This window comes from Mytilus galloprovincialis, chromosome 4, assembly GCF_965363235.1.
Source record: "Mytilus galloprovincialis chromosome 4, xbMytGall1.hap1.1, whole genome shotgun sequence".
Lineage (NCBI taxonomy): Eukaryota > Metazoa > Mollusca > Bivalvia > Mytilida > Mytilidae > Mytilus > Mytilus galloprovincialis.
In genome coordinates this window covers 55,749,119-55,770,824 of record NC_134841.1, presented here as the reverse complement: position 1 = coordinate 55,770,824, position 21,706 = coordinate 55,749,119, and the positions used below count along the sequence as shown (strand labels likewise).

Genomic DNA, 21,706 nt, shown 5'->3' with positions numbered 1-21,706 from the left:
ATCTGCTTACCCTTCCGGAGCACCTGAGATCACCCCTAGTTTTTGGTGGGGTTCGTGTTGTTTATTCTTTAGTTTTCTATGTTGTTTCATGTGTACTATTGTTTTTCTGTTTGTCTTTTTCATTTTTAGCCATGGCGTTGTCAGTTTGTTTTAGATTTATGAGTTTGACTGTCCCTTTGGTATCTTTCGTCCCTCTTTTGAACAGCGCCCTTTCCCTTAAAACACATTGTTTCTGCGAAAAAGTTAATTTGGTTTTGACATTGCAATAAAGACGATTTGATTAAGACTATAGTAACTATTATCTTAATTTCTTACTTAGAATCATTTCTTGTTTCTTTGCTGTTTAATATGTATTAATTCTTATTTACATTTTAGTTCCAAACCACCTATATATTTGGTTTACAGTTGGCATAATATTATCATGAGTAAAATATATTATAGAGAAGTTTTCATTAAAATATTCTTCAAAGTTTTATGTATAATGTATACATAGCTTAGATGCACTTGTCCAAAGATAAATGACCATGTATACATTTTTATAGACCATGTACTAATTTAGCCAGATGGTTTTATGATGTAAGTAAACACTCCATTCAGATTTCTGAATGACCATGTTATGTAAACCCAATTACACATGTTACTTTTAAGGTTTATGACCCCTTCTGTAGCCATTTTTTTACGAATTTTTCAAACTTCAATTGTATCAAAACTGCAGATATAATGATTAATAGAGATAAGCCATTTAGTACATATACCAAGGGGGAACTTTTGGAAAGCATAAGTAATTACTGTTTCATTGCATTTACTAGAAAAAGAGTACGTTGTGGCAAATAAACCAAGATTTTTATAGAAAATCCACAGCCTTTAATACAGAGATTTTCGTTATAAAATTTGAAACATAGATTACTCACTGGCTTTTCTTTTGTTTTAACTAATAACTACATTAATAAACTTGTTTAAGGAGAAAATAGAAACAATGTACTCTTTTAATTTTATCAATTTAATGGAAAGCCTAATTTGTTCAATGTCATTTGATTTATTTACTTTATTGTATTTGGTAATTATTACTATTTTAATTTGTAGTTTACTTTGATGTTTAGTATTGTACTATAATAAACAAAATGATCTGTGTATTCCAACTGAACACTGCAGTGGCGGATCCAGAAATTTTCATAAGTGGGGGCCCACTGACTGACCTAAGAGGGGGCCCGCTCCAGTCACGCTTCAGTGATTCCCTATATAAGCAACCAAATTTTTTCCCAAAAAGGGGGGCCCGGGCCCCCCGCCCCCCCCCCTAAATCCGCCTATGAACAGAACTTTGTGTTTTTAATTTAAAGGTAACCGGACAATTTCAAAAAACCTAGCGGTAGGATAAAGTCCTAAAACACGAACAGCATACAATTTACTTGTCATCTGCATACACATACAAGTTTCATCCAACCTCTCTCTAAACCAAGCTGAGTAAAGTCTAACCCCAAACAACACCGAAACCAAGTATAAAAAGTGCTGGAGTCTAAGTATAAAAAGTATATAATACGCATCTTATATACCACACTAAAAGCAATTGTATGGCTATAACCTCTGGTCAATAATGTGTGTTTATTGCAATAAATCAACACATTGTCAGCTTATTCTGTAAATGATTACCACTTTGATTAGAACTTCTCTGGAAATCTTCCTAAACATCCAGACACAATTTCCGTTGTTTTTTTTTATGTTTTGAATGTACTTGTTTGGTTCTATTTTCTTACAAAAAAGAATAATTACTTCAAGTATAAATTGGTGGAAAATAAACAAGAACATGTCAATCATCATTGATTTAAATACTAGTAGTTAAGTTCAAGAACTGCTAATCACATCATAGTAAGGTTTGTTTATTAGCATTTCTTTGTGTATGGGTTTTTGGTTTTTAACTTTTCATATGTCCTGCTTGCTCTGGAATTTCATGGAACACTTCGTGTAAACGTTCTTACTAATATTTATTTCACTTACATAAAACTGGCAACAGTTTTAATATAGCTAAGCATACGTATCTTTAATGCAATGACGTTTTCTTAATATGAAAACACTAGTACTATTTAAAGAAGCTGTTGTAAAAAAAAACAATGAGGCTATACGCATGTGTTTTAGGAAGTTATAGACTCATTTGTAGAAAAAAAAAAAACCTTCAAACTAAATGTTTGAAATTAAGTCATTATAGTCTAATCGGATAATTATTTACGAATCTAATTCATTAGTTGATTGATATATCTTGCGGATACCACTGAATTTTCGAGTGACACACAGAGAGAGTATCTGTTTGTTAGACGGATACTCCTGGGAACTAAAATCTTATCAAAGTCCTATTGTATCGATAATGACAAAAATACCAAAGCTAGAATGGTAATCGTAAACAAAATCAAAGCTTTGTGAAGGGTTTGAATTGAATCATGCAACAATACATCGCATCTGATTCTGAGATCGATGTCTTGATAATTATACCATTAATCAAGCTTTCTTGTGTCGAAAACAATAAGAAAATTTTCGAAAATGGAAGAACAGGCCAAAAGTTATCCTGATTACCAAATAAATTGAATGCATTTTGTAAAATCCTATATTTCATAACGCATAGAGTGAGAAGACATTAAAACAAGTGTTTTTTTGCACGATGAATTATTGTAAATGTGAATGACAACTGTAATATCTTGGAAAAATTACAAAACAACTTAACTGTCGGTAGTATCGCGAGACTTGAGTTGAAGCAATCTCTATCGATATTTGGTAGGAATGATTACTTTTTTAAACAAAAGAATGTTATCTTTTAAAACTAATGAGGTCCCAAAGGAAGGAGGAATTCGTCAAAATGTTTTATATCTTAGAGAAGCCGGAATTCAAAATTTCCTTGGTATTCATGCAGAAATTAACTAAAAAGTAACTTATGATGACAATATTGAATAAACGCAAGCATTCAAATAAACGCAAGCATACACAACAATAACTTATGACCGTGACATAACTGCACAGAGAAAAAAATCGCTCGCATCTGTAACGCAGAAACACAATTTCCTTGACCATGCAATGTATTTAAGGACCGAAGTATTTGTAATCAACAGGAAAGTACAGACAATTTGCACCCTTGGATCTAATGAATGGGACTGTCGTATACAAGTCTTCTCCTACGCTAATGCATTTTAAATGAGGCAGGGGCTGGTGAATTGATTGTGGCCAAGGTTTGGTGGATCGGTAGTCGATTGGAAAACAGCGGCTCAAAATCAATTCAGTCTGACTATGACTGAACATATCATTTCTTTAAAAGTGGTTATTGATACACATATGAATTTTTACATGCAAAATAATGATATTTATACAGTGATCTGATCTCACATATTCATTGTTTCATTCCACTATTAGTACAGAAAAGTCCATGTTTTTGCTAAATAATTCCGGTCATAATATAGAAAAGGTGGTGTATTTTATCATAATAATCTGAGCTAACATCACCTCCAATTGCAATTGAAACAAATGCTGCATTTTTCTTAAGGAAAATATTACATTTTAAACCAAATCACATGCTTTCAGCAAATATTTGATTATGCAAATACCTATAATGGTTAACAGTAATATTCCAGAAAATGTTTCCATTCATAAAATTGATTCTTTTCTTTTTTTTCCTCTCAATCTATTAACTTCATTGTTAGGGTAACAGTTACATCAGACTTGAATACAGAGCGGAATTAAATACTTTTTTGATTGAACATCAGTATCTCTAATGTCTTAGTTTGTATACAGCAATTTTCATCTGTTACCGTAATTGGGTTTCTTAGAACGTATAATGGGAAACGCAGTTAATGCAGTGACATCTAAAATTATTACTTTAATCTTTTTTGTTGAAGTCATTAGTGGTAAAGAGCTTTTTATTGAGAAGTATGTACTTAAATTTCATTGTATTCTTTATTTTGTATAGATGTAGAATTTATTTGAAATTAAGTTTTTGCTTAAAAAGAGTAAAATGATACTTTTGGGAAATCGAAATCACAAAATTTACGACAATCACTGATGGTAGGGAATAAAAAATATTGACTATATCAGAACCAAAAGAAAAAAAGACAACTAATAGCGCACAGAACACTGTTCAAAGGCATTTTATAAATATTGGACAATTCAAATGAATACATGTTCAAACCCAGTTACAGATATCACATTTCTATAACACAAAATACAGCATTTGACTGATAACATGATAACAAACAACTTTTTCAAAATCACTTTCTGATTTTTTTTTTGCTTTACTCTTTGTTGAACTAGTAATTTGTACGAAGCAATAATACTGATATGATTAACGACAATATGTGTAACAAGTATATATAATAAGACCAAAATTGCAAAATGATAGGGTTTTTTTTTATCTGACAGATAACGCCGTCCACATTTTATTCGTTCCCCTGCTTTTTATTTTTATTTTTACCCAAACGCAATTCTTTAAATTCCAAAAACAAATTTCATTGAAGGTAAAAGGAGGTCAACGATAGGCATATGTTCATGTCATAATCGAAAAATGGATTAATTATAGCTTTATATATTGAAGTGTTTATGAAGTCTTTACGGCGCATGTAATGAAGGTGTATGACAGTATAGTTCATAAGGAATATGACCGCGTTTTTTTTCATCATACTGTTTAAGTAGGATATTTGCTGAGAAATGATAGGCTGTGATCTTTCCATATCGGTCGGATGTCGGTTAGGTCAGTTGTACGGTAATGTTAGCTGCTGCTCTGTAAAAATACCTATGCTGAAGAGGGGCCAGTTTCACAAAGATGTCGTAGGATGGTCTTACGAAGTATCTTAGTCCTAAGTGGGTTTCACAAAGTGGTCCTAAATTAGGCCATTTCTTTAAGTTGGTCATAAAGGTAGGACTACACGAGAGGTGTCTTATGGTGGTCTTAGGATAGTCATAAGTTTATTTATATAAATAACACGCAGTTTTTATATTAATTTTGCAAAAATTATCTAATTCTTAACCAATTGTCTATTCTCCATTTCCTGCTCACAACTAAATCTTTATTGATTAAGGGATTGATTTGTCAACAATGGACATTCGATGTATTGGTATCAAGAGTGCACGATTTTATCGTTTAACCTTATTTCTTTGAACCGATACAGGGACATTCAACTCACTTGTACAACAAATGTTGTAGTTTTATTCCCTTTTCTCAATTTTGTATTTTAAGTTCATATGTACATGTATATTAGTAAATTATTAATAAACTTTTTATATAAGACTTATTCTTTATATTTAATTTGCAAATTATCTTATTATCAATACGCTTAATAATTTAGAAGAAACCCATACTACATTTACATGATTTTTTTCTATAAATCCATGTATTTTGCCTTTTAAATTTAAAGAAGTTGCGACATGTTTATGATATCTTTGTTAAGTTCATCCCAAGACAGCTTCGCGACGAAGTCTGAGATATGTCATAGGATAGTCATAAGAGGGTCATAAGACATGTCCTAAGATATATCTTATGACATGTCTTAGGATAGCTACGTGAAACCAGCCCCAAGTAGTTTATAGTTTTATGTTGGAACACGAAAATTGTTTTTCTACAAATTTTGAAAACCAAAACTTTATTTGTACAATTCTTTGAACATTTGTTGAATATACCAACATCATAAATTCTGATATACATTTGACAATGCATTTGTTTTATCTCATGCCAATCTGGTTTTCCTTCTAACAGAAAATTTACACTACAATTATTTTTTCTAACAGAATTACAAAATACCTTTGCACCAAATGAATCAATTGGCATGTACGACGTTATCTTTTTTTGTGTACTGTGTTGATAAGATGCATGCAGGTTATTCTTTTTTATCTTTACTGTAAATGTATTGTATTCAACTATTTCATTTTGGGTTTGTATTAAAATAGTGTAAATATATCTAAAAATCGGTGCAAAACAGAAAGAAAGCAAGTCGGGTACATTTGAATAGTGAATTTGTTCTAATAACATCCGTTTGCGATGTCGTAAAATATGAAAGAAAATGGCATGCTTCAAGAAATTGCTTCTATTATCAGGAAAAAACATTTTGTTAAGTTGAGGTGAGATTTGAAGACCTTTGTTAAGTCGAAATAAAAGTACAGCAAAACATAAAGACTATAGATGAAGTAGATTAAAGTTGCCTAAAAAATAAGCAAAAAAATAAAAACCAACAAAAAAAAAAAAAACACAAAAAAATTATTATTTTAAAGCATTACCAGTTTGAAAGTATTTTATAAGTAAGCTACAAATTCAGACAAATATGTTATAGCATTCAATATAAGCTAAATTAAAATACATCTTGAAAATAAATAAAAAAAAACAAACTAAATGGATTGATATTATCAAACAGATAGCAAAGTTACAGACAATGATTGCAAACGATTAAGTTATTAACCTCTCTCCCCTCAAACACAAAAAACAAAAGAAAGAAATCTGCCAAAAAAATATAATCCTTAATTAAAAATGGAAAAAATTACACATACCTCTATGTAATCAAAGTCCGGAAACTTGTACGCCATGATTAACGTTAAAGAGAAAACCTCTACGAATAACAAATAGCAAAACTAAACGGGCATATATGTACAGATATCAGTTTATATAATCAAGTGTCCATTGTTTGAGGCAAAACTAAATGCAATGCAATGGTAGTAATCACTAATGATTGTTTTGAAGACAAATCCTATATTAGCTACGTCTCTTTCCAGTACATGGAATCGTCGGTGTCAACAATAACCAATTTATGTCCTCTATGATTTATTTCTTGTAGAAACTTTATCTTGGGAATATTTGAATAATTTGAAAATGCTCAAGCTTTCTATTGATTCGAGCAGATAATTTTATACGAATTATCCAGAGTGTTCCGAATGTGTTTCTGACCAAGACGATTTCCGTTCAGTGTTTTTTTCACTCGAGATTAACTTGAGTAAAATTTACATTGATTGAAACGCTGACATAACACATTTTTCTTACAAACATTTTAGTAAATTCTTCTTTATTCTGTTCTCGTAGTTGAAATCGGTCAAGTTCTAACACTTGTAACAATTATAAACTGATCTTCCACTACCATTAGTTTTATAGCTAAGTTGTTTAATTTGTCCCTGGAGATACTCTCCGCAGTAATGTCTAACTAAAGGCAAAATACATAGGAACAAATGATCCAAAATAAGACAAAGTGATCCAATTCTCATTGCAATGTTAAGTCGTTCGATGTTATTTATATACTCGACTATCGCACGTGGAAAATAAAACATTCAAAATTATGTAAGAGCAACAAATTATTGAATGCATTGCTGTCATGTACTCTATTGGTAAGTGATTTTCAGATAGGGCGTTTTGAAATTGTAATTACTTTTGTGGAAATGAGACTTATCCATTAAGATTTCTTCTACCTAGAATGTTTTCAATACTATATTATTAATCGATAAGAATTTTTTACATTTCTCACTTAACTGTTTTATTTGACAATTGAAATGTTGAATTGTATATTTATTCATTCTTTGATTTCTCTGACTGTGGATTGGTTAATACAAAGCAGTGTAAAGTTTTGCATATCTCAGATCAAGAATCTTGAAATTGAATTATAATTACTTTTATATATTTTTATTTCTTTAAGTACATTTATGATGAACAATGCCAAAGTTTGATCTTGCAAATCATTTCATATGTTGCTAAATAATATTTTTTTTTGTATACAAAAATACAAAACTATGAAGATTTGGTAACAATGCAAATGAGACAACTTTCCACCAGAGACCAAACGACGTAGACGGGAGCAACTACATAACACCATACGGCCTTTAACAATGAGCAAAATCCATACCGCATAACTAACATTAAAAAGCCCCGACATGAAAAATGTTAAACAATTAAAACAAGAAAGATTATGTGTTAGTGTACAGCAGCATTATTGCCTTATCAACACTTTAAGCTTGCTTTTAAAATCTGTGATGCTCTTTTCGTTAATTTAGTTTTTTGTAAATCTTTGAAATCATATGAAAAACTTCGATTTTCTTGCCTCTGGCAGGCATATACTGCCTAAGCCAGATTTGACACAACTTTGAGGACTATTTGGTTTTAAATATTTTAAAACTTCCTAATTGATATGGCCTGTCGACTGTCGCAGTTTGTTTCGGGAAAGCCACATACATGGTTCTTGTGTAGATGAAACGCGTGGCGTAGTAAGTTATAAGCCTGGTATCTTCAATGAGTTTTTAAATTGTGTTACGTAACGGAATGATAAAGAATCCTATGTCAGCCAAACTCATTTTAAACTGACCTATATTCTATTAGAACATCCATTGATTACTACCATACCATACAAATATTTGTCTAATGATCATAAAAATGTCAGAACCAACTGTACGTAAAAGTTTTTGAGCACATATCAGACTGAGTAAACTACAAATGTAGCTATGTTGTCATGACCGTCATAAAACTTTCGAGCATGATTTTTGTACTCAGACTCGAAAATCAACCAATCAAACTCGATAATACATTTTCTATTATTTACGAAGAGCTTTAAGACCAAAACAGGACACAATAAAAATTGTCATATCCATCTAACTTGAAGGTAAACTTTGCCTGAGAAAGTTGGTACCTTGGTTTTGCAAAAAAAATGTTCTTATATGATGACATCTTTTGTTTGATAAAGCGTAACATTATTACAAAGTAATTTTAATGAAATCTTGTCCTGAATTTAAAGTTTCGAAACAGTTGCAAAACGTTTACCCCTCTCTTTATCTCTCTGATAATAACAATTTTTGAATGTGTTAAATTGGTCATTAACAGAACATTTCGGTGGAAAGTTTAAATTAATGCACGTATGTTGTTGCAAATAAAGAAAATAACTAAATATTACAAGCTTGCATGCAACATAATGTAAACATAAAGATATGTGGTATGATTACCAATGAGACAATTCGCCACCAAAGACCAAAATACTGTGTATGTAAAAAAAACTATAGGTCCACCGTATGACATTCAGCGATGGGCAAAACCCACACCGCATTATAATGCACACAATGAAAGGCCACAATATGACAACATATGAAATATTTTAAATGAGAATACCAACGGCCTGTTTTTTGCTATAACAATTATCGAAAAAGAAATATGACAGCAAACATGCATTCATAAATTGTATTATGATATAATTACTGTTTACCGTTTAATGTTTATAGCCATTCCATTTATATAAAAAGTTAATTGGATGATTTTATCACCAGATATTCCGAAAAACACACCTTTTCGATTGAAAACATAAAGATTTTTCTTTGTTGATTTCTTTTCTTCACAACTATCATAGAGATATTTCAACTAATTGAACACTGCAACTAAACTACACTAATATTCATTTTAGTTACAGACATTAACGCTTTGATGTTTTGTCTATAAACTTCTTCATTCTTTCAAAAATATTCTTTTAGTAAAATTAAATGAATATTTGCACGGATTTGCAATTTGTCAAAAATATATAGGGTATAATTTGTCGGATATGGTCTACAACGGACTATTTCTTAATTTCTATTAGGTGTAACAGATCACATTTTTCTCCTTACCATCCGATGTCGCCATGAGTAAAGCTTTGTAGACAGAAGACTTAAAACATGATCACGCCGATTACATAAGTATTAAAGATGCAACAGATCATTATCTGCTGAAATAAATCACACTTACTGTGCAAAGAAAATATATCAAAAGTGAAAATCATATCTTTAATACAAATTTAATATTTAAACGTAGTGTTTTTATTCATTGATTGGTGTTTTATATAACGCCACTTTGTCGATAAAAAATTAATGATCCATTAACATACCGTAATGGCTAAGGAAAACAGTTCTTTTTTTATTCTGAAATTCCATTTACAATTTAAGAATGCAGACCCTGCTGAAATCTTGATTGATTACGTTGATCACAGTTTTCTCTGACCGCAAACTCTAATGGCCCATTATATATTTATTCATAATCTTTGAAATATAGGTTAAAAACATATTTAAAACATATTTAGTATGGAATGTATATGTGCGTGTTTATCAGATAAGCATAACAATACAATCCCAAAACAATTTGGCTCTTATAACCCTTACAATATGTACATATATCCAATAACAATTAGACAAAACAAGATCCTGTTTGCATCCTTTTGATACAAATCTTTCAGGAACAAATGAAATAAGTTTCCCGGTTTGAATGGAATTAAAATATTAATTTTTGCAGCCCTTTATAGCGTGCAAATTTTAACGAAATTACATTTCCTTTACATAATTGGTTGTCTTCTCACATTTCTTTAATTTATAATGTGTGAATCAAAAAGATACTTAATACTTGTATATACGTATATACAAGTATTAAGTATCTTTTTGATTCATCACAAAAAAAAAAAGAGATGAATCAAAAAGATACTCAATACTTGTATATACGTATATACAAGTATTAAGTATCTTTTTGATTCACACATTATAAATTAAAGATGCCCCTTATTAAAATCGAAAACAAACAAACAAAGTTGTTAACAACAAACAAACAAGCATCACCTATTGTTGAACTCATGATAGACATATGAATCAACATCAAGATCTTATCACCATCCTGTGTTCATTTCAAAGCGAATGCATGATAAGCTAACGTTCATTTAAAGAGGATCTGCGATAATATTTGAGTTTATTATCAGTTGTTCTCAATTATTGTTTTAAATAATATTTTAGCTAGACACATATCACTTAAGGTTTGGCTAAAACATGACAACAGGATTCGAGAAATCTTCTACGCTATATACCACGTCTGTTTATAGTCGAAGCATCGTTTTGATCAAACTTTTTAAAATAAATATTTTAGCTGGACACAATTAAGGTTTGGCTAAAATATGACAACAGGATTCTAGATTACCTGGTATGCTACACAACGTCTGCTTATAGTTGAAAAAAACATCGTTTTGATGAAACTGTTTTGAAAAAACAATTCAACCTTAATTTGTCATGGTCAAATAGGAAAGAGAAAAATCCCAGATTAAATTTTATTTATGGAAAATAAACTTTGTGTCGCCCTAGGTCACGATGGCATGCATGCTATCAGTACCATCATGCGACATTTATCAAAGGATCGTTTGAAACACAGCATTCCCATAAAATAATCGTCGATTATAAATTGTTACTTATATAGATCATAAATGTCAGACTCAGATTTGTAAGTAATTTTATAGACAACAGTCTTCTATTAACCTTTTAATCATGTTATTCGATAACATCACCGTACAGATTTAATGTAAAGCTATGGTGGCTGTGATCAAAGTATATTCGATATTAGAGATAGTCATATTGGAATATCAGAAACCAAATTCAATAGAAGAATAATTGGTAAATTTAGAATAATGATGATTAAAATTAAATACAATAACGAATGAAGTATATAAATTTTCTTGTTTGTCTTCGCTATCAAAGATATAATTTGATTTCTAAAATACTGATGTTATATAATTAAATATTATTTGATAACCGTTTTCAAATTGTCAATGTCTAACTTGCCCATATTTCAGAGTTAAAAAGCATAAGATGACAAATAAATGTATGAAGTGCCATCTTCAGTCAGTCATTTTTCATTGCTGTGCTTTTTTATACCTGGTTTTATGGGTTATTGTTTATAACTTCAGCATCCATTCATATCCAATCATTTCGTAGTTATAATTTATAAAACATCTGATTCAGAGTGGATGCAGATAAGGAATAGACACAGCAGCTAGTCGCGAAAGCAAATACTTATTCAGAAAGCGTGTCTTATTGATGAGTGTTATGTTGTAAAATTAGTGAAGCAGTATTAAACAATGCGCTCCTGCATTTCCTGCTTCCCGTACTGAACCCATTTTGTAAAAGACGTTACTTATGCAATCAAAGCACTGAGGCATTCGACAGTATCTTGGTTTTTTTTTAAATAACAACCCCTACAGATAAACTCCTGGTGAAGTATATATAAGGCAATAGAAGGTAAAAGATGTTATAATATTTGAACTTAAGTTTAAATCTTGTCATATTGTGTTATCTAGAGAAGAATAAAAAAAATATGAGTAGCTCAAAATTTTCATATTTCAGAAGATCAATGCGTTGCGCCGTTTAAAAACCAATCTCGACAGTTTATATTGTGTTTCACTGTTTTATCATTCTTGTCTTGTCTTGTCTTGGTCTTTTCAATTTGGAATCGAACACCGTCGGGTAAAAATTACGACTTTTTACTTGTATATTTTCTGCTGTTTCACTAAGCCGTGGCATTTAGATACAAGAGCAAAGACTGGTCGTTTTTTTGATTACCTGTTTTTTCTGTGAACTAATAACTCGAATGTCAGTCTTAAAGCTAGGTTCACACTGCCGATCAGATCAACTCGATGACCCCGATTGTCCAAATTTCCACGACCAAGTTCAATCAAATTCTTGATCGGGCCTGTTTACGACTTCTACCCTACCACCATCCGACTGTACACGACCTAAACTCGACAATTTACTCCTTAATGATTCCATCACGACTCCACCCCGACAACAAAATGAATACTTATTAGATAATTCCGATCAATTCACGATCTTTGCACGATCTTTACTCGACTAGCTAGGCCAAATCAACTATTCACGATCTCAGCCTGATTTCGACCAGACCATGCAGATCGACCTGATCGTATATAGGTCGTAGGGATAATCGGGAATTGGTCGGATATGCTCATTTTTAGTATAAAAACGTCCGATTTTTTAATTCCCTGCCGCTTCGGAGTGAGCATTAAGTGTTACCCTTGTCCGTTAGTACGCACATACGTCCCAACATTACCCTTTTTTATAATGTTATATATGCTAGCTGGGGCATTATTGGTGTCCCATGGACACATTCTCCGTTTATTTGGTTATATTGAGTAGAAGTTCTGAGTAAAATCATACATTTAAAATATCTACATAGAAATAAAGCAGTTGGATTTGTGGGCAAGGTGGTAAAAGCTCAGAGGGAGGGTTAATAGCTGTGACGGAGCTTGTAGAGTGCATAGAAGACGAAGACAATGGTGTAGACATCAACAGGCGCCGAGAAATCTAGGTGAGGCAGTGGCTGACACGATGACCACTGTGTTGACAGTTTGGGAGATTTGCACTAACTCAATAAAGAGGAACCCATAGCTTATAAAAACTTCCTCATAGTGAACACTGATAAGTTGTATTGCTCTTTTTTTGGAAATGACACTACACACTGGATTAGTACTTATGTTAGATAGCAATATACATAAACTTTACCATCCCCATTTCCTTGCTTTCTTACAAATAAAAGCGTACTGTTTGTCAAATATATGTGCATTATGTAAGTATGTAATCAGTATTTTTCATAGATTTGATATCCAGTAGTTGAATAGTTTAAGATATTTATTTTCTTTTTGCTGTATGGCCACAACCTGTATGTATTTGCCAAAAAGATATTGCAAAAAGAGGGCAAAGATGTCACATATATCCTCAAAATTTGACCCAAAGTAGAATTGCAATCCCCTGGAGTGATACCTTTTCTAAAACAGTTTACAACTTTATATATATATATATATATATATATATATATATATATATATATATATATATATATATATATATATATATATATATATATATATATATATATATATTTTGATAAATAAAAAGTCCTTGGTACAGAAAATATAATTTAAAAGTAAAAAACACAAAAAATCACATCATAAATCGAACATTGTTTCTGTTAGCGCTTTCACCGCATCTCCAGCGGTTCATCAGACAGAATTGTTATCGTTAATAGTAACGACTTGTGACGTTACGTTATAGTAACGACTTGTGACGTTACGTTATAGTAACGTCATGCGGTAGTTGTATATATCTTACGGAATTTTATTAACGGACCGAATTTCACTTCCTATTTAGTGTGGGCTTATAAAGTTCAATAAAATATTGTTCCTTGGCTTCACGCGGAATTTTATCTTCGGTCCACATCTTAAAAAAGGGATATATTTTAAATTTTCCCTTTCCACAAGTCGTTACTATTAACGATAACAATTCTGTCTGATGAACCGCTGGAGATGCGGTGAAAGCGCTAACAGAAACAATGTTCGATTTATGATGTGATTTTTTGTGTTTTTTACTTTTAAATTATATATATATATATATATATATATATATATATATATATATATATATATATATATATATATATATATATATATATATATATATATCAAGAGATCAAGGGTGCATTTCTTTCTAACCAATGTTTGGTAAACGTTGTGTGCCGTTTGTTATAGTTTGTTAAACGTAACAGAAGTAAAAACAAAGGCATCGTTTGGTTAGAGGGGATTGAAATTTTGAGTAAATTTAGACCATGTTTTGAGTTATGACAAGCAAGAATCCGTTTAGATAATTGATTTAATTTTAAAGTTAGAAAGAAATGCACCGTTTGAACAAACAAACGACGAACGACCAACTGTAGACGCATTTTTAGCGAGTGTATAGTTTGTCAAAGTTAATGCAAACTTGCAAAAGTATGTTAGAAACAAATGATCAAAACTTGTACTCGCTGAACAGTTTGTATCGTTACTGTTAGAAAGAATTCGCACCAAATAAAAATTATTTGTCTTTCGTCTCATTTTTGTGTGAAATTAGGTCAAAAAGTTTCGAATGAAAAATAAATTGACTGTTAGGTGACCTATACTTGTTATTGATAATTTCTGTGTCATTTGGTGTTCTGTGAAGAGCTGTCTCATTGGCAATTGTACCACATCTTCTTTTTTTATGCTACAAACATTTCTGGACAAACGGAAAATACGGACAGACAAAACAGAAAATAGCCCATAAAATAGGTAAAATATAATCTTGATGTTCTTATAAACCAACTTTAAAAGATAACTTGGTCATCAGCAGACTAACAATGAATATCATTGCACAATACTTCAATATTTGAAAAATCCGCCGGTGCCAAAATTGCAGGATTTTCTTCCCTTTCCGGAACATCTGAGATCATCCCAGGTTTTTTTGGGTTACGTGTTGCTAAGTTTTAGTTTTTATGTTATGTGGACTGTTGTTTGTGTTCTCGTCGGTTACCGTTTTTGGCTATGGCTGTGACGGTTTGTTTTCAACCTCTGAGATTGATTGTTCCTTTGGTGTCTTTTGTCTCTCTTTTAAAAGGTTACCTTTCCTTGCAAAAGTAAAGACACGTTCTGTACACTGAGCAATTTTTGTACAGTTAAAAATAATGTTGCCAATATATTTTTGCGGAAGCATAGTTATGAGAGTTAATCAGATCTGCACACACTTTTAGAGAATCGTGTAGCAGTCATGTGTTCTCGTGTATGGCCGAGTAAAGATCGAAGAGTGGTAGAATGTGGTCGCGAAGGGTTCGGGTATTGGTCGAGTTGGTCTTGAATAATATAAATATACAAGTCGCAGTGATCTGGAAGCGATTGGGCATTGGTCGAGTAAATCTTGAAATGACCGGACATTAGTCGAGCAAAGGTCGAAATGATCGAATACTGATTGGTAGTTTTTTGTATTCCGACCAAACTCGATCTCTACACGATCCTTTCCCGATCAATTCGACCGCTACTCGACGAATTCTCTATCTCTTCTCGAGTGACTTACTTCTCGATCTTTACTCGAATGTTTTTGACATGTCGAGCAAGGTAGAATATCCCGAACATTCTTGTCGATTGAGTCAGACCAGTCTTCCGATCACGTAATTTGTCTCGATCAGGCTTGATCGAGTTGATCTGATCGGCAGTGTTCCCCGATCGCTCGATTATAAGCCGTTAGCTTTGTAAGTTTACAGGCAAAAGTCTCATTGTGTCGGTTTAAACAAAGCGGGTTTTAAAACATATCACATTAAAAGAAGAAAAGATAAAAACCAATTGTTCAAAAGAAGATAGTTTTTTTCATACTGATGCGATAAATAATGGTTTAATTATAATTTTGAGTGAAATAAGGGAGATAATATGCTACTTCGGGTGAAATAAATGACACTTGCGGTCTCATATGATAGCTTCTTTTACACTGATTCCAAAAATATAAAGTTTCTATTTACTTTTGTATGTAGAATGGGAGATAATTGGCCACTTCCGGTTTGTTGGAAGTCATTTTTAGTCTTCAGTGATCAGTTTATGTATCTATAAGATCAAATATATGGATTCTGAGTACTTGTATATTAAAAAATTGCAAAAAAGGCTACTTCCAGTTTTCTCAAGGTCACTGCCAGTAGTCATTTTTCAAGGTCATTTGTCACCTAATCTTTTGTACAAGGTCAAATAGCTTTATAATGAACTTAGTTGAAGTTATAATCAAATAACCTCATATCAAGACATTTCAGGGGCACCAACTCCTATAAGATGCCATTAAATTGTATCAGACTAAAGTAGCATATCTTCATTACAATAAAGCAGACATTCTGCACTTGTTCTTTTATATTTATCTTTCAAAGTGTCGGAGAAAATGCAAAAACAAGCAAAAGTCACAATTGAGAACTTGAACTTGACCTTTGACCTTGACCTCATTTTCTAAGTTAGGACCTAGGGGCCTCAAATAAAAATATCCCAGGCTTATACGGTTAACGGTTGATGAGTTGAAAACACATACCGACAAATTTATTGTGTAAGGGTAGATAACTCCTATAAAATGTCATCAAAATCGCTTCAATCCAAATAAGCCAAAAATTTCTGAGGATGTAACGAACAATTTGTAAAAGGAATTTTGTCGCTATCTTATTTTGTTACGAAGGAGAAGCACACAGATGATAAACAGTAAATACGGAGATAACTCTTACAAAGAAAATGGTTTGCCTTAGATTAATTTTTATACCCCTTCCATATTTATTTCTCCAAGATTAATGCCTCAAATTGCAAGTAGGGGGGGGGGGGGGATTTGGGTTCAGAATTTTAAAGGAAAGTAGTGATTTGGTCCAGCTGAAAAGGGTTTAAAATTAGCACTTCGGAAGCTGTCAAAAGATTTCAAGACGCCCTTTGAACATAAAAATGTCCATATTTTGAGTTAAAGCCGATGAAGTTTTCTATAATTTTAATATAATTTGTCCCAAAAGTAGTACAACACACTGTGAAAGTTTCTTTGAGAAAGCGCCGTAGGGATTTTTTTAATTTTCATTTATGTTCAACTTGAAGAAATGCACTACGAAATAATAGTGATCTCGGACCTTTTGTTTAAACGTTGTGAAAAATGTTTTCGGTGATCCCTTATATACATTTACCTTCGGTGATCCCTTATATACATTGACTATTTACTTACGGTGATCCCTTATATACATTGACTATTTACTAAGTATAATATTTACATACCGTGATTTTCTATTTCGATCTTCCAATTATCCTATTCTAACAACAATTAAAAAATAGCAATTAAAGTACATTTGTCATGTTTACCAGTTTCAACTTTTTCCGAACAAACAATAAAAGACCGATACCAATAATGTCAACAGTTTAAAAACGAACTTTGTACACGAGTTTTAACATGACACTTTCTGTGCTTTAAGGAAATACGTTTACGTTAAGTATTATTTAGGGAATTTATTCTTCTTATCTTTGTATGATTCCTGGCCAGCAATAAGAATTACACGTAATGCCCTCTTCCCCATTAATTTCTTGCAATATCTTGCTATTGATTTGCCGATCAATTATCAGCGTTGACACAACAGAGTGTCGTTGTAATGTCAGATGTCTCACTGTGCTTTCATGTTTTCTGACTTCTCAAACTTTCGTCCATAGTATATCCGTTAGTTCTTCACGCAATTTACCACAGTTTAAAGTTGTTTAATAGGATTAGTTTCTTATTATGAATGTAATGGAGTTTTTTTTAATTTTTTGAATAAAAAAAATTAGGAAATTATACTTTAATTTCTTTCGTTAATTTTTTTTTACCACATTATTCAGTTCCTATCAAGCAGTACCATCCTATTATGAAATTTTAATGGATATTTTAACATGCTAGATGGTTTTAAAAACTATAGTTGAAGAAATTTTTATAACATCATTATATATTCGTGTCCAATATACATCATCTCCCACGCTTAAAACAATACAAACATTAGCAATGTTTACAGTAAAGGAAGACATTTTTTCGGTTAATTACGTACTAAATTCCTTTAAAACTTTAAAAACACCATCAAAAGCCTTAGAGGAAGTAATATCAACAATGAAAAAAAAATTAAAAAAATTACTGTATATATATATATATATAGCCTTTACCAGGATGTTGTTAAATGGAATTGCATATACTACTGTATTTATCGTGTTTTTCAACAATAGCCAAATCGTTAAAAAAAAGAGGGACGAAAGATACCAAAGGGACAGTCAAACTCATAAATCTAAAATAAACTGACAACGCCAAGGCTAAAAATGAAAAAGACAAACAGACAAACAATAGTTCACATGATACAACAGAGAAAACTAAAGAATAAACAACACGAATCCCACCAAAAACTAGACCGGGTGATCTCAGGTGCTCCGGAAGGGTAAGCAGATCCTGTTCCACATGTGGCACCCGTCGTGTTGTTTATGTGATAACAAATCCGGTAAGTAGTCTAATTCGGTAAAAAAAACACCCTCCTTAATTAATGAAAACTATCATCCTTCTTTAACAATGATATTATGGCTGACCCTAAATCTGTTTCTAATACATGTTGCCCAATGATGGTGTATGGCAGGTGTATGCTACAACAGTATCAACACTATGCTTCAAACAACACTCGTGCCTGCATGTATATAACTTATGATACACTGTAACTTAGTCTACACTACTACAGAAACAACGATGATATTTCAGTGATATACTAGTATACAACATTTTGAATAAAAACCATGTTTCCAATTTATGTTATGCTGTTTCTCCGTTGTTCTTTTATTGTGTGTTTATGACACATGGTGTAGATATAGAACGGGGATAGTCACGAACGTTAAAGTTTTTTTTAATCCAACCACATTGTGTGCCTGCATGTATAACTTCCAGCTTTTACGACCATGTGTTGTTCGTTCTTAGGAAGTTCTCTTTATGTCCAAATATGTTTTTTGGGAAGTCGGGTGTTGGAATAATATAAACAGTACCATTTGTGCTGCACCAGATAGATGCTCATTTCGACACATACCCCATATCTCAATTTATTCCTATTGGTTTACCGTACAATCAGATCTTTCTTTTTTCAAATTATTTACTTTTCTCTAGTTCATTTTCTGAAAACGTCGTCATCTGTGTCCCAGACTAATGAAATAACCTTCTTAATTAATAGACTAAATTTCCGGTGGGCCAGGCTTTCAGTAAATCATACAATACAAAGGCTGCAAACCATTTACAAACCTATTGAACTGTGTGTCACGTTATAGGGGTACTTTGACATCAATCACGTGACAAGATGACACTTTGCTAATCATTGATATGACTGAACATCTATGCATACTTGTGATAAATATACTTTCAAGAGCTTTCTTGTACTCTAGCGAATATCGGAATCAAACGAAATGATTTTGATATCGAATAAGAAGAATGATGAATAAACATTGCGTATCATATTAATAGCTTCTGTATTCATTGGAATACAATATAGTCTTTTCCTGATTAAAGAGTTCTTTATATTTACCGAGGAATGTTGCAGACGCTTTTGGTTTCATCAGCAATTTTCAATGCTGCTTAAAATGAATTCTCCTGTATTTAACAGGCCAATAATTAGTTTTCTTAAAAAAACTTGTAGGTTGCGAATGATAACATTTATTCAATATGCTTAAAATATTCATCAAGTGTCCTTTGACAAATTTAAATGAACGCGGAGGTTTTATTTGTGTCTGTAGTTAATTGGCTTTCTCTAGCATTGTTTAATTCTATTCTCATAGCAGAACTTACTTTATGTTACATTGAAATACAATTATAGGTTGGAATCATACCAATACCGACAGTATATACATTGAAGAAAGTTGCCTTCCAAAAAAACCTAATCAATACCGTGAGTGAAAGAGCGTGCAATCTCCGGAACTATGTATGCTTTTCTTTAGAAAAAGGTTGCTTTCCAAAAAACATATCAATACCAACCGAAAGAGCATGCAATTTTCGAAGCCTTATCGACTTGTCTGTAAATCCTTAAAATCTCACGAAGATAGCAGAAAGACAATGTAAAATGCTTTGTGAAAGATAACACACCTAACAATATCAAACAAACCGAAAAAGCAACAAAAACAACAGGTAAATTAAACAAAAATAGAAGAAGCGATTACCAATACGAGTCTGAGCTAAACAAGGATACATTATGTTTCAAAAGGGAGGTCTTCCTTTCTCACTAGTTACAGGTTTGGAGGCCGTTTTCACTAACAACAGCATCAAAGGCTTTCACATGATTATCATAGATAGTAATTTTCTAAAATATTGTATTTTCACAGGAAACATTTTGTTAAAAACGTTAATTATCAAAATAAAGAAATGCTTATAAATGTCAGTTTTATATTTCGATATATATACACATAAATTTTGTATTGGCGTTGACACAAATTAAATATGCCAAGGATTTGAAGTCATTAATGTTCATGACTGTGCCGTTTCCGCGTCTTTTGTGCACTGTCAAGAATTGTAATTATACTATCATGTGCTATAATCGATGTTCCTTTTATTTTATGACAGATGTCATTTGCAACTGTTAAAGTACGTTTCATTCATAAAATCATAAAAGTCGTAAATGGAGTCACTAATATCTTTATATTCATATTTTGATTTACGTATGACAGCTTTCCTCGTGTATTTATTAATTAGTGGTTATTTATAAAGGTATTCATAGCAATAACATAAAGGCATTAATCAGTTAATTAACATGTGATGGTACTGTTTCCGCGTTTTCTATAATGATGCGAGCTGTGCATTATATTGCTGGAGAGTGCCAATCAAGCTAAGATAACATCAGATACTAATAAGACAGAATTTACGTCTTGAACTTCAACATCTGCTATATTGTGCTATATTTATCGCTCTGTCTTCAGTTATTCTCCTAAATGTTTGCATTATTAGTCTGTAAGTACTGGGAGTCATGCCAGACATCTCGTTCTTGACTATTGACCAACTAAAAAAACAAACATTACCGATAGTTCAGTCAGTACGTCATATGAATAGTTGCTCTCTCCAGTCTAGCAGCTATAGACTTGACCAGAAGGAAAGGATATACATGGATAAACAAGACACAACGAACCTATGATACAAGGATTAAAGTTCATATTTTGCAATTCAACTACTGTTGTGTCAATTGAAGCAACACCTGTAAAAGAGATGAAGGGAGAGTTCAAAAGTCTGTTTTGCCACTTTTTATTGTAGGGTTGATGTCTCATTTACATTAACACATATCCACTTTTATTCAGATTTTACTTAAGGATATTGATTGTGTGCGTTCGAAGCATTCTTTTGAATTCATCTCCGTCAAGAAGAGCACTCAATGCCAAAGATGTAATTATATAAATACTTCAGAATACTAGTATTTCATCAAGGAATCTCCAATTCGTCAAAGATCAGCTTTGTCTGTTTGTCTGAGGCAGTTCAAACACTTTAACAGTATGCATACTATATCAAACGGGTCTGTGTCGAATGTACGGACGGAAGACGGATTTGTCAGTGTTATTAACCAACTATAATAGGGAGTAAATCTATTAATACAATTCACCAAAAAAATGGGAGGAGAACGGGTTATAAA

The 21,706-nt window shown here is 32.0% G+C and overlaps 1 protein-coding gene across 8 annotated transcripts in view; it reads right to left on the bottom strand.

Annotated features, from left to right (window-relative positions):
• Positions 1-21,706, bottom strand: part of LOC143072480 (C-C chemokine receptor type 1-like) — a 123,492-nt gene that overhangs the window by 7,367 nt on the left and 94,419 nt on the right. For 3 of the 8 annotated variants that reach the window (XR_012977203.1, XR_012977202.1, XR_012977204.1), the window contains one exon: positions 20,518-21,085. The exons of 4 other annotated variants lie outside the window; for them this stretch is intronic. Coding sequence is in view for 1 of the 4 variants with exons in the window: in XM_076247406.1 (XP_076103521.1) it covers positions 6,508-6,543 (36 nt within the window). In the remaining 3 variants the exon portion in view is untranslated. Of the gene's footprint in view, positions 1-6,507; positions 6,862-20,517; positions 21,086-21,706 lie in introns of those variants that run through there. One more of the 8 variants, XM_076247406.1, reaches the window with a different exon arrangement.